Source organism: Suricata suricatta, chromosome 16, assembly GCF_006229205.1.
Source record: "Suricata suricatta isolate VVHF042 chromosome 16, meerkat_22Aug2017_6uvM2_HiC, whole genome shotgun sequence".
NCBI classification, from domain to species: Eukaryota; Metazoa; Chordata; class Mammalia; order Carnivora; family Herpestidae; genus Suricata; species Suricata suricatta.
In genome coordinates this window covers 42,163,684-42,178,352 of record NC_043715.1, presented here as the reverse complement: position 1 = coordinate 42,178,352, position 14,669 = coordinate 42,163,684, and the positions used below count along the sequence as shown (strand labels likewise).

General features: G+C 57.2%; 2 protein-coding genes across 2 annotated transcripts; both read right to left on the bottom strand.

Annotated features, from left to right (window-relative positions):
* Nucleotides 1-1,711: 1,711 nt before the first annotated feature.
* HAMP (hepcidin antimicrobial peptide) lies at nt 1,712-3,406 on the bottom strand. The gene is made up of 3 exons (XM_029926032.1): nt 3,123-3,406; nt 2,005-2,064; nt 1,712-1,930 (listed from the first exon to the last, which is right to left on the bottom strand). The coding sequence occupies exons 1-3, from the start codon at nt 3,207-3,209 to the stop codon at nt 1,829-1,831; spliced, it is 249 nt and encodes an 82-aa protein (XP_029781892.1). The 5' UTR covers nt 3,210-3,406; the 3' UTR covers nt 1,712-1,828.
* A 1,931-nt stretch (nt 3,407-5,337) lies between these two features.
* On the bottom strand, nt 5,338-14,669 carry USF2 (upstream transcription factor 2, c-fos interacting; the record flags this gene model as incomplete). Its single annotated transcript, XM_029924270.1, has 10 exons — nt 5,338-5,979; nt 6,066-6,194; nt 6,363-6,457; nt 12,620-12,678; nt 12,975-13,062; nt 13,185-13,335; nt 13,741-13,941; nt 14,089-14,207; nt 14,318-14,364; nt 14,629-14,669. Coding segments are annotated over 10 exons (1,020 nt in total), but the record flags the coding sequence as incomplete, so codon positions are not given.

Sequence of the window (14,669 nt, the reverse complement as noted above, 5' to 3'; positions counted from 1 at the left end):
GACTCCAGCCCTGTTAGATTAGGGTCCACACTACTGACCGCATTTTAACTTGATTATGTCTAAAGAGACTCTATTCCTAAATCAGATCACAATCCTAGAAGTTAGGACTACAACATTTAGATGGGAGGGATACACCTGGGGCCTGGTGCCTGGGCTTTGGAGGAAATGCTCATTCAGTTAAGCATCCAGCTTCGGCTCATGTCATGATCTCATGGTTTGTGGGTTCAAGCCCCACATCGGGCTCTGTGCTGACAGCTCAGAGCCTGGACCTGCTTCAGATTCTGTGTCTCCCTCTCTCTCTGCCCCTCCCCTGCTTGTGCAAGTCTCTTTGTCTCTCTCTCAAAAATAAACATTAAAAAAAATTAAACGTGGGGGTGTGGACACAGTTCAATTCATAACTCACAAGCAGCTACACCGCCCGAGGAACTGAACACTAGAGACACTTCTCCTTTTTTCAGATGAGGAGGCGGGGTTACAGTGGAGAGAGGATGCCTATGAGACACTGCAGCTAATGGGAGACCAAGCTGCCTGCTGGCCTTCCCCCCCACCCTTCAGTCTCCATTCAGGAAAATCGCTCCCAGAGGACCAGCCTTTCATGGCTTCCAAGGCAGAGGGTAGAGGGTGGCAGTATCCAGGACCAATCTGATTGCCTGGCTGGGTTTAGTTTGCCTCAGAGAGTGTTGATAACAAAAAATAAAATACCTTTGACCAGTTGCCAATTTTTTAAAAATCAGGAAATTTCACATAAAAAGAAGCATGGCTGCCTTCTCTTGAAAAGAAGCTTTAGCCACGCTTGGCCCACGTTTGGGCACGACAGCCATCTCCCGGTCCCCCTTTGGATACCCGGGCCTCCCTGTGGATAGAAAACATTGGCCAAGGCCCCTTAACACCATGTTCGTGCCGATGTTTTCTTAGGGGCTGAGAAGACAGTAAAATGCATCTTCTCTCTTTCTATCAAAAGTAGGGAAACGGGATAAGTTGAAAGGGATATGGTCCCAAGAATGATGGAACTTATCCCCTGATGGAGGTGATGGGTGTTCTCCCACGTGTGTCAGTGCCACGCGTCCTTACTGAGACCGAGGTGCCCCTCTGAGACAAAGCCGCCACCCCCGGCCCGTTCGCTGTGCCTGTCGGGAAGGTCATTGGTTTTCTCAGGCTCTTTGGTGTCAGGACTCCTTTCTACTCTGCAAAACTTTCCAGGACTCCCAAACCATTCGAATTGATGTGGGTTGTAACTATAGCTGCCCAATGTATTCAAAATTGAGGCCGGGACCCTTTTCCAGTGGGAGGACACATGAGCGCACAGCCCACTACCGCAGAGCAGTGAGGTCACCCCGTGTCGCAGAGCCCGTACACCGGGACGGAAGGAAGGTGGAAAAGGCGAGTAACGTTTCTGTAACTTCCACCTTGTGGAGCCTGGTGAGGGGTCCTCGGACCTTGCTTTGGGAACCCTTGGGAATCTGAATTTGTTACCCCCGTTTCAGGAAGAGTTCAAGGAGAGGAAACTTGGCTTAACTTCCAGCCCCTGCTGTGGGGGGGGTGGGGGGTGGGGAGGAGAACAGGGAACAAATTTCCTTCATCAAGCCTCCTTGCCAAACCCAGCACACACGAGCCCCACACATCCCACGGAGCACCAGCCCTTACAAGACCAGGGCCAGAACAAGCCTTTGACATTGGCCTTAGGCGAAGAGAAAGGGCAGCAGACACTCTGGGATGGAAAACAACAGACAGAACCTGCCATTTTATTCCAAGTCCATTCACTGAGAGTCAGGGGACAGCAGGAACAAATACGGAGGGCAGGGAGGCCCCGGGGCAGGCTGGGGGGGCTCTATGTCTTGCAGCAGAACCCACACTTTGAGTTTCTACAGCAGTTGCAGCAGAATACGCAGATGGGGATGTGGGAGTCCCGCTTTAGCCTCTGGAGCACGGGCTGTGGAGAGGAAGGCAGAGTGAGTGGAGCTTGGGCGCAGGGAAGGGATGGGGAGGCTCAGAAGGGACTCTCACCATCAAGCCAGCCTGGGCTCCCGCTGTGTCCTGGGGTTGGAAGTCCATGAGTTGTCCTGTCTGTGAGAGAAGAAGGGGTGGTGAGGATGGTAGGGGACTTGGAGATCTCAGACTCGCCCCCAAAGACAGGCTCCTCCCCAGGTGGTCAGTGTCCTGGGGCTTAGCCGTATCCGAGGAGTGACCTTTTCTCCCCTCCCCCCCCCCCCGGCCATTCCTCCTGCAGGCTTCCCAGATCTGCCTCCTTTCTCTCTTCTGGGGGACATCTCCCTCCCTGGCCTGGGGGCCAGCCCCGCCTGGAACAAGTCTCCCTGCATTTTGCCTGGTCCGTTCCGTTCCTCATGCCTTGTCAGTCAAATTAACAGCATGGAGCCTGCTCAAGAGTCTCTCCCTCTGCCCCTCGCTCCAACTCCCCAGTGTCCACGCAGGTGCTCTCCAAAAAAAAACTAGCCTGCAGGGCTGCCCTGGCACGTGGAAGAAAGTCAGTACCTGCACAGTCCGGCCCTCAGTCTCATCTCTAAGTAGCATCCTCTCCACTTCCACAGCCTCCGATCCTCGGACTCCCAACTGCCCTCGGCCTGGGTCCACGTACTGCCCCCTCCTCTTATGGTCCAGATCACCCGGTCCCAGGTCGAATTTCATTTCTCACAAACCACTCCGGCTTGACTCTGGCCCTTGATCCATTGGAAGGTCCTCCCCTCACCCCTCGTGGCCTCTCTACTACCATCACCATCTGTTCAGGATAGCACTGACTGAACACTTATCCTACTTATGTTTTTGTTGTTGAAGGACGGATTCCCCGCTGGGAACGTAAGCTCCAGGAGAGCAAAAACTCTTCTCTCACGGACCTTTTTTCGCTGTGTGATCCCCACTGACTAGAAAAGGATTTAACGCAGAGCAGGTGCTCAGTGTCTGTGGAGCTAGTTTGGGGCCAGCAGTCCGACCCTCGGGCCGCTATCTCTGTACTTCAGACAGCCGTCTATTCCCCGCCTCCCCCGTTCCCTGCCCTGAGCTCTGCCCAGTGCTAGGGGGTCTCCAGCTGCCCTCAGCAGTCCCCCCACCCGGGGCCTGGCTCTCTGGTCCCGGCCACTGTGCCCGGCCCAGGCCCTGTGGGCTCTCACCTCTTGCCGGAGAACGGAGCCACTGGCTAGGCTGCCCAGGAGGAGGAGCAGGAAGCAGGTGGCCTGGACCTGTGTGCTCAGGGCCATCGTGTTGTCTGGCTGGCTGTCCTGCTGTCGGGCTTAGGACTTCCTGTGGTGTCTTGGACCCCGGTTCAGCTGCTTTTATGGGCTCTTCGGGGGGAGGCGGGGGTGCTAAGCCCCCTCCCCTTTGTCCCAACTCATTTCCAAGAAGGTGGTGGCGCCGACAAGACGGGAGATAAGCGGGAACAGAGTGACAGGGAACAGTGTTATGTCACACTTAGCCAGCAGAGGTGTGTCCGGGGGGGTGGGGCAGATGGGGCCACAGACCCGCACCTCCAGCCAGCCACCTGGGAAACACTTTTCCTGACAGAGCATCACCCTGGTGACCTCGGAAAAAATTCCCCCTTTTGCCCCAAAAGTTGAACAGTTCGAAGAGTAGGAGGAAGGTGACCCTTCCTTATTCTCCACCCTTTCCTGACATCCTCGCCCACAGGGAGGCTGGCTGTCACTGTGGTCCCCTCGGGCGCCCAGAATTCCTGCCACGTCAGGCGGTCCTCACGCACACGTGCACGGGTCCTGGTGGGAAACGCCGGGGTGGCCAGATTCGGGAATTTATGTCGGCCCCAGGCCCCCAGCAAGCATGTGGGTTTCTGAGTATCAGGAAATGGATCTGCAGAATGTCCCAGTGAGTTTTAGTAAGAGCAGTGACGGTAACGGCTGCCAGCAGATGTAGTGACCCACTTTAGCGTTCAGCCTGCACCACCTGCCCCACACTGGGCTCCGCTCTGTAGTTCAGGGCCCTCGCTGCCTTCCTAGCCATCAGCCTCAGGGGCCTAGCTTCCCGGCCCCTGCTCCCTCCTAGGAGCCCCACGCCCACCCCTAGACTGGTTCTCTTCACTCCACAGGGGGAACTGAGGGCAGAGCCTGGGACACTGCCCAAGCTTGCAGGGTCAGAGGTGAGAGCAAGGCCAGCTCTGGGGCCTGTGCTCTCACCATGTGGCCTTCCTGCCTCGGTGGGATACACTAGAGCCGGTTTTCAGGGCTCGGTGCTAACAGTGCACATCTCATCCCAAGTCTGCTGCGGGACGTCACACTGGCACCTGGAAACCAGCCGTGGTGGCAGTATCTAAACCACAGACCGTGGCTGACACTACAGACCTGAGAGCTGGTCCTCCAGCACGTCCCTGCATGGAGTCGAGCCTGGGCAGCCTGACCGTGGCCACCTCCCTCCTGCCCACTCTGAACCATCTTGGTGTGCATACGGCCCCAGGGACTACAAACCCTGATTCCACAGACAGACCTTGAGTCATGCTGCCCCCTGACTCACTCGAGGGGCATTCAGGGTCAACTCTGGCAGAAGAGCCCACAGATGCTGCTGCCAAGGAACGAACACCTGTTCTGGCTGGGCTGCTGCCGAGAACCACTCAGAACCACAGAAGTAGGTGGTGTGAGGTCTGGGACGTGAAGCTGCCACCTGTCCCGTCCCCCGATCCACTCCACATGAGGCTCTTCCTGCTCCACACACCCCCCACTCAGAGACAGGGCGTCACAGGGAAGACCAGGTGGGAATATTTGGGATGGGACCGGGCCAGCAGGCCTCGGTCCTGGGAGCTGCATGGGGCCTGGGGGCTGAAGCAGTCAAAGGCTGCACATCCACCGACGGGGAGACCCGGCCGAGTCCCCCAGTGCTGCCAGCCATCATTGCATCTCCGCTCAGACCAGGTTTCGTCATCAGCCAGGGCAGGGGTCACAGTACAGGCGCCAGAGCCACAGTGTGAGGCGACAGGCTGACGGGCCAAGCCTGGCTTCCTGGCCATCTGCCCTTCCTGGGGGTGAGGGGCTCAAGGCCAGGCCCCACCATTGGCTGGTGCAGAGGGGAGGGCTTCAACCCCTAAGGGCAGGGTCAGGAACCCGTCCTATTTTTAGAGCAGATAACAGGAGAGACCCCAGCCTCTCCTCTGAAAACATGGGACATGTCCTTGACCCTGGCGCCTCCTGCCTTCACACCATATATGCACACCTGGGGCCTCAAAGAGGATATTTGTTCCTTAACTTCTCCATCAAGCCGACAGACTGGGGCCCAGGGGGGATGGGACGGCAGGGGCTGGCACACGGCACACAGCCAGGAACACAACACGGAGCTCTGCAGACCCCAGGCCCCCTCCCCAGACCGAGATGGACAGATACACAAACAAACAAGGCGGGGCCACATGGGGCCAGTTTATTGCAGTTAAATACCTCTCTCTCTCTCTCTATTTTTTTTGTCCACTTTTCCATAAAGAAAATTAAAACACACACACTCAAAGGGGAGCAGGGATCCAGAAACAAGAGGTGGGGTGGGACATGGCCTCCCTGCTTAGGTCCAGGCCCCAGGGATGGCCCTCCCTGAAGTCTCCCCTCCTTCCCCAAAGCACCCTGTCTCAGGACCTCTAGAGACCAAGGAGGCAGTGGGATACGGCAGGGCTCCGTCTTCCTCCCTCTTGCCTCTAGGCGAGTCCCCGAGAAGTGCTGGGGCTCTGTGGGGGCCGAGAGGAGGGAGACAGACAGAGGGGCCGGGAGGAGATCTTTCCCAAGTTGAGGAGAGCAGTGGGCGCTTATCCACAGAAATGCATTATTTCTCCCCGTTTTGTTAAAAATCTACTATAAAAAAACGCAGCTGGGGGAGGGGCATCTGCCCCTCTCTGTGCTAAGGGCTGGGGAGGGGGCGGTGGAGGCCGGAGGCGGCCCCGCGCCCATGGGGCGGGCGTCACTGCCGCGTGCTCTCGCCCACCATCTCCAGGTTGTGCTGCTGCAGCTGGGCGCGAAGCACGGCGTTCTCATTCTTCAGCTCCTCGATCTGGCACACACGACAGGGCACGAGGAGCCAGGGGCTGGCTCCTCGCACCCCCGCCCCGGGCCCCCCCGGCCCGCCCCGGCCCTCACCTGCTGCCTCAGGAGCTCATTGTCCATCTGCAGCCTCTCGGCCTCCTTGAAGGTCTCCTGCATGCGCTGGTTGGTCTGGCGCAGCTCCCGGATGTAGTCACAGGCCTTTGACAGGATCCCTCCTTTACTCTGGTGGGGTGGGAGTGGGGGGGCAAGAGTGCCAGTGAGCGCCACCCACCGGCTCACTGGGGACAGTGCCTGTGCCTGGGAAGGGGGTACGTCAGGCAGGCTTTCTCCGAGGGGCTGGGGGCCTGGTCCACTGCGGCATGGGCGCCGCGGAGGCTGGGGGGCACTCACCGCTCCTGTCTTGCTGTTATCTGCGTTACAATCTGGAATGATTTTTGAAAGTTGGACGATCCAGTTGTTGATCTTGTCCCTCCGCCTCCTCTCCACTGTAAGAGCAGTGGTAGCGTTCACGGCGGTGCCACTGGACTTCCGGCGCACCCAGGCACTTCCCCCTCAAGGCTGAGGTTACTGGACCTGGGTCCCCTGGCTTCCGCACCCCGCTTAACACTGCTTCCCAAGAGGAAGAGAATCGCTCCCCAAGAGCCCCCCCCCCACACACACACACCCCTTTAGGGTAGAACTGACAGCCGGGGACTGTGGGTTTGTTTACTTGCCTGGCAGAGTTTTAACCATCTGAGCCCAAATTTAAATTAAGAAATTTCAAGGAATTGGGGTGCCTGGGTGGCTCAGTCAGTTGAGTGTCCAACTTCAGCTCAGGTCATGATCACGGTTCGTAAGTTTGAGCCCACATCAGGCTCTGTGCTGACAGCTCAGCGTCTGTTTCACATTCTGGGTCTCCCTCTCTCTCTGACCCTCCCTACCTCAGGCTCTGTCTCAAAAATAAATAAACATAAAAAAAAAAAGAAATTTCAAGGAATAGTCAGCATCTTCTGAAAAATGGAGTTGTGGCTTGCGTTCCTGGGAGGCAAGAATGGGCCAGAGTCCCTTTACACAGGACCCAAGTGCCCCTTGCTGGTCCCCCACAGCCGGGGCATTGGATTTTCTATACCCCCTAGAGCTCTGGGCTCTGCTTGTTTTCTCTTCATCTTTAAAATCAGTCTGACTCTCTGTCACCCCTGGCTAAAACCCTTCCCCAGAGCCCAGGCAGCAAGTCCAAGGCCGCCCCAGCTAGCATGTGTGGCTCTCAGGGGCCTGCAGACAACGGGAACACCACCTCGTGAAGGCCAGGGCTGGCAAACCAATGGAAGGTTTCACTTGAAAACTCTCAGATTTGTGCTTTTTATTCCATAAAACTGGGCAACCTCACCCAAGCTGTCAGCTGACTTGAGTGGCAGCCACCCCGTTCAGACGGGGCACGTGCCTGCTTTCTGGTTTCTCGTCTGGCTCACGTCATGGCCTTAGGACAGCTGCCTAGGGTCAGCCTGCCCCCGAAGCCTGAGACCCGGCTTCAGGGCCCACTGAAGCAAAGCTGTGCCAGAATCCTCCTTACCTTCCAAGCACAATGCTGAGCACTGTGCGGACACACAAGAAAGCCTCAGTCAACCCACAACTGTCACACACCCTCGTCCCTCCCGCCAGGACAGATGACAGACAAAAGCAGGCGGTGTTTGCTGAGGAGACTAAGTCTGTAGGTGGGATTTGGAGAGGAAGGCAAAGGAGTGTACTCTCCAGGCCGGGCGGTGCTGATGGGAGTTTAAGGAAGGAGTCTGGGGGAGACGGAAAAAGGAAGGCGGGCCAGAACCACGCCCCTTACTCCTCACCGCCTCTGACGCCGCTTCCTCCCCTCGACCCTGCTGTTCTCTCAAAGAATACGCCTGGCCACCAACAGGCAAATCCTGCGCCAGGCAGTGGCTTTGCTCACTGCCAACCCGTCTCTCCCCATCTCCAAGTGCCCCCACTCTGGCTTGGGTGAGGACACCCTCCTGCATGGCCTCTCCTCCTCCCTGGCTCTCTCCGGTCTTTCCACAAGCATTCCTCCACGCCATGCTGGGCACAAGCCCGGTCCTGCACTCTACCCAACCCTGGCTCTGGGGGCAGCGCATGAGACCTGGGTCCCAGGGAAAGACCTGAACCTCCGCACCGAGAGGGCCGCATCCTACAGTCTGGGAACTCCATGGCCAAAGACCACAGCAAAGTCTAGAGTCCAGCCCAGGCCTGGTGACACTGCCCACCCAGTCGCCCAGCAGTGCACTCCATTCCCAAGGTGTCCGTGGAGGAACTCGGCAGCTGGCCCCCCCCCCCTTCCTTCTCTGCCCTCACGCAGCCCAGGCACTGTGCTCACGTGGCCTTCTCACTTCCAGCCACCAGAGGACACGGATGGGAGGCTGGGCACAGCTTTTCCAGTTTGCACTTACTTCTTGACAATCTCCTGCTCGCCCTGTGTGCACGGCACCCTGGGTGGCCAGAGTCTACGGTGGACTCTGTCTCTGCCCTGCTGGCGCTCACAGCATCCCTGAGATGTACGTGAATCGGGGGTCCTGACACCGTGGATGTGTTGGGATTGAAGACTGTAACAAGGGCCTGGGGAGTGCCAGGCAATGTTCTCCGCCTGGGCGTGGGGTGTGGTGGACCTTCAGAGAAAGGCTTGGAGAGGGAGCATCTGGGCCAGTTTCCAAGGGGAGGGGCATCAGGCAGACAGGTGTGAAAAACTCAGAAATGGTGACAGGGCAATAGTTTGGGGTGGGGGCGGTGTCAAATAGGGTGGGCCGGGGTAGTAGGAAAAGGCCAGGTCATAAAGGCCTTGAAAACCCTGTTTATGGGCCCAGCCCCTTGAGTGTAGGCCCCTTCATCAAGCGGATGGTGAGGCGGGAAGGCCCGTGGCTCAGAAGACCATCTTGGCACATTTGAAACGGTGGAAGGCCGCTAAGACCAAGGCCACATCCATTCCACAGAAGTCACACCCGTACAACATTGAAAACAATTCAGAAGCAAAACCCGCCAGGACTGGAGGAAAAAGTGGACACATTCACAGATACGGTTGGAGACGTTAATGATCCGCTCTCAGTAACTGATAGAACAAGTAGACAAAAAGGTCGGACAGAAAACCTGAGCAGTGTCAGCTAACCTGACCTCGCTGACCCTGAGGGAACACCCACACAACAGCAGCACACACACATTCTCTTCAAGGGCATGAGCAAACTGTCACGAGATAGACCATGTTCAGGACCGTACACTGAGGCTCGACAGATTTCAGAACACTAACGTTATATAACAAGAGTATGTTTCTAATGAGAACAGAATTAAATTAAAAGTCACCAACAAAAAAAACATATCCAGGAAACCCACAAATGATTGGAAATTAAGAAGAAATCGTAAGGAAGAAAGGAACATATTTTAAACTGAACAATGAAAACCAATATATCCAAATGGGGTGTAGCAGTGGAGTGAAACCTACAACCAGAAAGGCCTGTGCTAGGAAAAAAAAAAAAAAAAGGATTTTAAAAGGCTAGGGAAAAGCCCCCAAGCAAATGAAACCCAAATTAAGTAGATGGAATGAATTAACAACATTAAGACCAGGAACTAATGAAATGGAAAAAGCAATCCCATCCTGCATTTAAAAATCAGATTTCACACAAAGATCGGGATTCCTGGCTCCTCAGAGAATCCTGGCATCAGGGGACCCAAAGTCTGACACGGCCACAGTGGGCTGGTGCTGAATGGGCCCCCATGGGGCCTGGAGACAAGCTCCCGTGGTACCAAGAAACGGTGGGAAAGAGGGCAAAAAGGTAAAAAGAGAAGCTGATTTGGTCCCTGTTGGCGCAGGACTTTAGGGTTCGCAGACGTGAGGGTAGGAAAGGGGCAGAGCAGACAGTGGCCCTGGCATCCGGTCCCAGCATGGGGAATTATCACAGGGGTGCCTTTTGCCACTCTGGAAAGAGAAATGTTGCCCGGGAGCCTTTGGGGAGGGGAGATGGCAGGCTCTGTTTGGGACAAGTTGAGTATGAAAGGTCTCCAGGACATCCAGAAATGAAGATTTTGAATGGCAGCTCAAATTATGGGTCTGGAGATTGAAAGAGAAGACAGCTTGGCACACGGCCAGGGTCGGGGGAGAAGGGCCTGGGAGGAAACTGAGGAGCGGTTCTCCCCTTGTCTGAGTCACACACTCTTTTCTGGAGAAATGATCAACACCTACAATTGGGGATAGGGCTTTGGGGATAGTGACCATCCCTGGGCTTGATGTTTCAACTCTCCTGCGGCCAACAGAACAGGGGCCAGGATCCCAAGGGACACTACCAGTCAAAGCAGTTTCCCAACCCTGCCCAGTGGGAAGAATCACCTGGCTAACTTGTTGAAATAGACTCCCGGGGCTCCCTCTGACCCACTTGTTCAGAACCTCGAGAGGACAGCCCTGGAGTTCGCGACCGCCAACAAGCTTCCCGGAGCTGTTGGGACGCTCTGCTCTGAGGAGCAGGCTGGGAAGGAAAAGCAGAGAGGGCAGGGAAATCAGAGTGGGGAGAGCAGAAGGGAACATTCCTGAAAGAATGGCAACAGACAGGGTCAGATGCCTGGAGCACAGACAGGAAAAGAAGCCAGTGGATTTGGCAGTGAGGTCATCATGAGCGACCTTAGATGGACGTCTTTTGGTAGAGAAATGAGCCAGACTGCCAAGGGTACACAGAGGCCGGGCAGAGGGTGGGTCAAATATTGTGCAGGTTAGGAGACAGAGGGCAGGATGCAGCTGGAGAAGGACGAGGTGATGACAAAGCCAGCTTTTTGTAGGACGAGAAAGATTCAAGACTTTGCAGGCAGACTAATCTACTGAGAGGCAGAAAGTGCCGAGTGGGGCGGAGGGTGGCTGGATGGTATCCGAGTCACTGCTGCAGTCTGAGCAGGGGTCACACCACGCTGCTGGAGGGCTCATGTGTCCGTACTGGCTGACCTCACCACGAGTGTCCAGGGGAGCCGCCCAAGCCCCATTCTACACAGCAGTAAACAGGCACCGACACCGAGAGGCAGCCTGACATCGCGAAGCCAGAAAGCAGCAGGGCCAGGGTGCTGCCTGGGTAGCCGACTGGAGGCCCCTCCGGCACACCGCACCCCAAACCGGGCTCAGAGTCACCTCTTCCCTTCAAACCGACCTGATGCCACTGGGAACCCCTGATTCTCCAGCCTTGGAATCTTCTCCCCGACGCACTCCCCTACTTCCTGCCCTGTCCTACCCACAGCCCACACCTGCAGTCACCTCCTATGCTCCCAGCCCCCGGCGTCCCATCACCCTTGCCATCCAGCGTCCATACACAAACCCCTCCGCTGGCAGAGAACCCAGGAGCAGGGATGCTGGGAGGGCCTCTCACAAGGCCCCCGTGACCCCGGCCCCGGCCAGCCCTCCTGAAACTCCAACTTCCTCTTTCCTTCTCGGACTCCTGCTCTTCTTCAAACCCACCAAGCCTGCTCTGGCTCTGGCCCGGGCGTTTGCACGAGCTCCCCCTCAGGCACCTGGCTGGCCAGTTCAGGCCTTTGCTCCAATGTCACAGCTCAGAGAGGCCAACGGAGCTCACTGCGTCACTTCCCCTCAGCTTCCCGTGAAGACCCGCGTCCTTCTCGTGAGCTGTGCTAGCTCACAGTGCACTGCAGCTCTGCCTATCTTCTGCCTCTCCCGCCAGAGCGAACACCAGGAGAGCCAAGGCCTTGTCTACCAGCCGCTGAACCGGGGGGCCCAAAACACAGCCATACATGGGCTACAGGGATGCTACATGCCAAGCTCAAGGAGCTGCTCCAATCGCAGGTGCAAAGGCCCAAACCCAGCTGAACAATGACAGACTCCCAGGGCCTCGCCTGACATTCGAGGCCTTCCTCAGTCCTCCTGGTGCCCCGTCCCCAAGGACTGGGCATGAGACCTCGGCTATGACTAAACCAGCACTCCCCGAAGCAACCTCCTCCCACTCTGCCTAACAGGCACTCCCAAAGGCCACCTCTCTGGGGAAGAAACCAGCCTGAACTCCTGTCCGCCTCCTTGACGCTGCAGACCGGGCTCCAGACCTGGCATGGGGTGCGTGCTTGCTGCCTAGCCCAGAATCCACCTTCAGGAAATGTTTGCTGAGAGATGACTATCTAAACATAAATGTTCCCCTGGATTTGCAGGTGACCATGTGCATGACAGTGGCTACAGACTGGAGGGCTTGGGGTGGGGAACTAGGGCCAAAAGGACTGTAGGGTGGGCTTTGGTGTTTAGTAAAGGTACAATGCTCCAGCCTTGGCCAACCAGAGGCACGGCTTCTAGAAGTCAGGTAGGCAGGGGAGTGGGAGAATGAGGGACTTGAGCTCGGTGACAGTGGCCAATGGAAAGACAGTTCTAGGGGCACCAAATCAATGCGATTTTTCAAGAGGCAGGAAATCCATATGGGAAGGTGAAATATGCCATTTTCAATGTTGACCATTATTTCAAGATCACTAGCTAAGGTGACAAAACACGTTCCAATTCACGCCTCCTGCCTACCTGTTCCTGACAATGAACTTCTACCTGTTTTTCTACTCTTCCAGCCATTAACAAACACCTCCTACGTACTTCTAGCATGTTGCTGATCTGTGACACCAAGCACCAGGCCTGGTTGTGCCGGTGAGGCCCAGAAACTGCACCCTGACCTTACCTTCATTGTGCTGGGCCCTCCGCCTTTCGTCACGTGGTGTTCTGGTGCCGTCAATTTTCCTAGAAGAGGAAAAAGATGGGCATGTATTCTCTCAGGTACCATATGTCTAAACAGCTACTAAGGAATAAGGCTTGAGAATTAGCTGTGCAAAATAAACTCTTCTGCAGAAAAAGAAACACTATCATTTCCTTACTTATACTCAAGAAGCAGACACTGACCAAAAAAACAGACCGACTGCTGGCTGTGTGCTCAACTGCCTGGCTCCCATTCCAGAAAACCTTCCCTTCCTTTGGCTCCCCCCACACCAGGCCTTCCCAGGGTCCCCTGCTCCTGGGAACAGGTCTCCCGCACGTACGGGGAGTAGGGGTGTGTCCGAGGTGCAATTGTTCTCTGTGTTCCTGTCTGAAGCACGTCCTGTGGCGTCATCATGACATAGAACTGGCCTGCAGCGAAAGCAGGGGTTAGTGCAAAAACTGGGGGGCAGTCAGAACCGGTTAGGGGGCTTCCCTCCCTGCTAGGCCTGCTGCCTCCCCTGCCTTCCGCCCTGGCCCTTTCCTCCCTTTACCTCCAGCCTGCAAGCTCTGGTCTGTGGTCTGTACGGACACAGCTGTGGTATCTCCCACACTGGATGCTGGGAAATAGGCAAAGCGTGCCTCCCCACTGACAGCCTCAGCTGCAGGGCTGCCGCCATTGCTGAAGGGATTTTGGATTACGGCCTGGGGAGTAGGAGGACACAGAGGCCACCCTTAGCCATCTTTGTTCCCCCACCCGCTTCCATGTTGCCATGTCTGACATTCGCTGCATCCTCTGGAAAATGGGAAACCCCTCTCTGGGTGCCACTCTGCCCTGTCTCCTTGCCCCAGCACTCAGCAGGTACTCAGCGATCACCCAATGCATTGATCCATTTTCACCTCTAAGAGCCTTTCCTGTTACCCTCATCCCCGTTTTACAGAAAGAAAAAATGGCATTGCGAAGCTCCTGACCCAAGTTTCACCTTGCAGAACAGGGATTTGATACACACAGCCTGATGATGGTCTAAAAGCAGTATCTGTGCTCCACCCCCTGGGGATCCCCAAGAGTCAGCATCCCTCTCCATCCCCCCAGGGGTTGTGGGCACCTACCAGTGGGAAGGGCGCTGCAGGACCTGGGGGCACAGATGCAGCAGTGGGGCCAGGACGCTGGGCTGCCCCATCCACACCCACCTGGGTCACAGCCTGCTGCCCCCCCGCGAAGGCAGCCGTAGACACAACGCTGACAGCTCCAGCCGTGTCGCCCTGGCCATCCAGCTGACCATCAGTCACCTGGACTACGCGGTACGTCACCTGCAGGGGGCAGCAGAGCAGCGAGATCAGGTCTGGGGTCCAGGCGGGGGCCGGGTCCGAGCCCCTCCCTGCCCGCTCGCTCACTCGCTCGCTCGCTCGCTCGCTCAACAGTCCACCTGCCCGCGGGCTCCCGGCCTGGAGCCTCACCTGTCCTCCATTATTCTCTGTGCGGAACTGGTACTGGATGTTGTGGTCGCCAAACGCCGCCTGCTGGACGCTGGCGATGGCCACCGCTGTCTGCTCCTCCGCCCCAGCGCCGTCCCCGCCTGCGGTCGGAGGAGGGTGGGGGGGATGGTCAGTGGTCACGCGGCCTAGGCGCCCCCAGTCCCCTCCCTGGGCGCAGGCCGCAGACCGGGTTGACCCCTCGAGTACTCACCTTCCTGCAGCTCGACGCCCTCCTCTGCCTCGGGTCCCTTGTCGTGACTGCGGGGCGGACGGGAAGGAGAGGGGGTCAGGGCCGCCCCCGCCCCTTTGCCCAGGTGCACGGCCCCCGTCCCGCCCTGCCGGGTCTGGAGCTGGGATACCGCTAGGACCAGGGGCCGAGGGTATTCGCGCGGGGCCCCCCTCCCTCGCGGCCTCCATTTTGAGCTGGGCCCGGCGGCCGCTCGGGATCATGGCGGCCCAGCCGCCAGGCCGTAAGGCCGGGGCCAGGGCGCGCGCGGGCACGGACCGGTCCGGCATTCTTACCTGGCGGCGGCAGCAGCGGTGGCCGAGGCAGCGGGATCCAG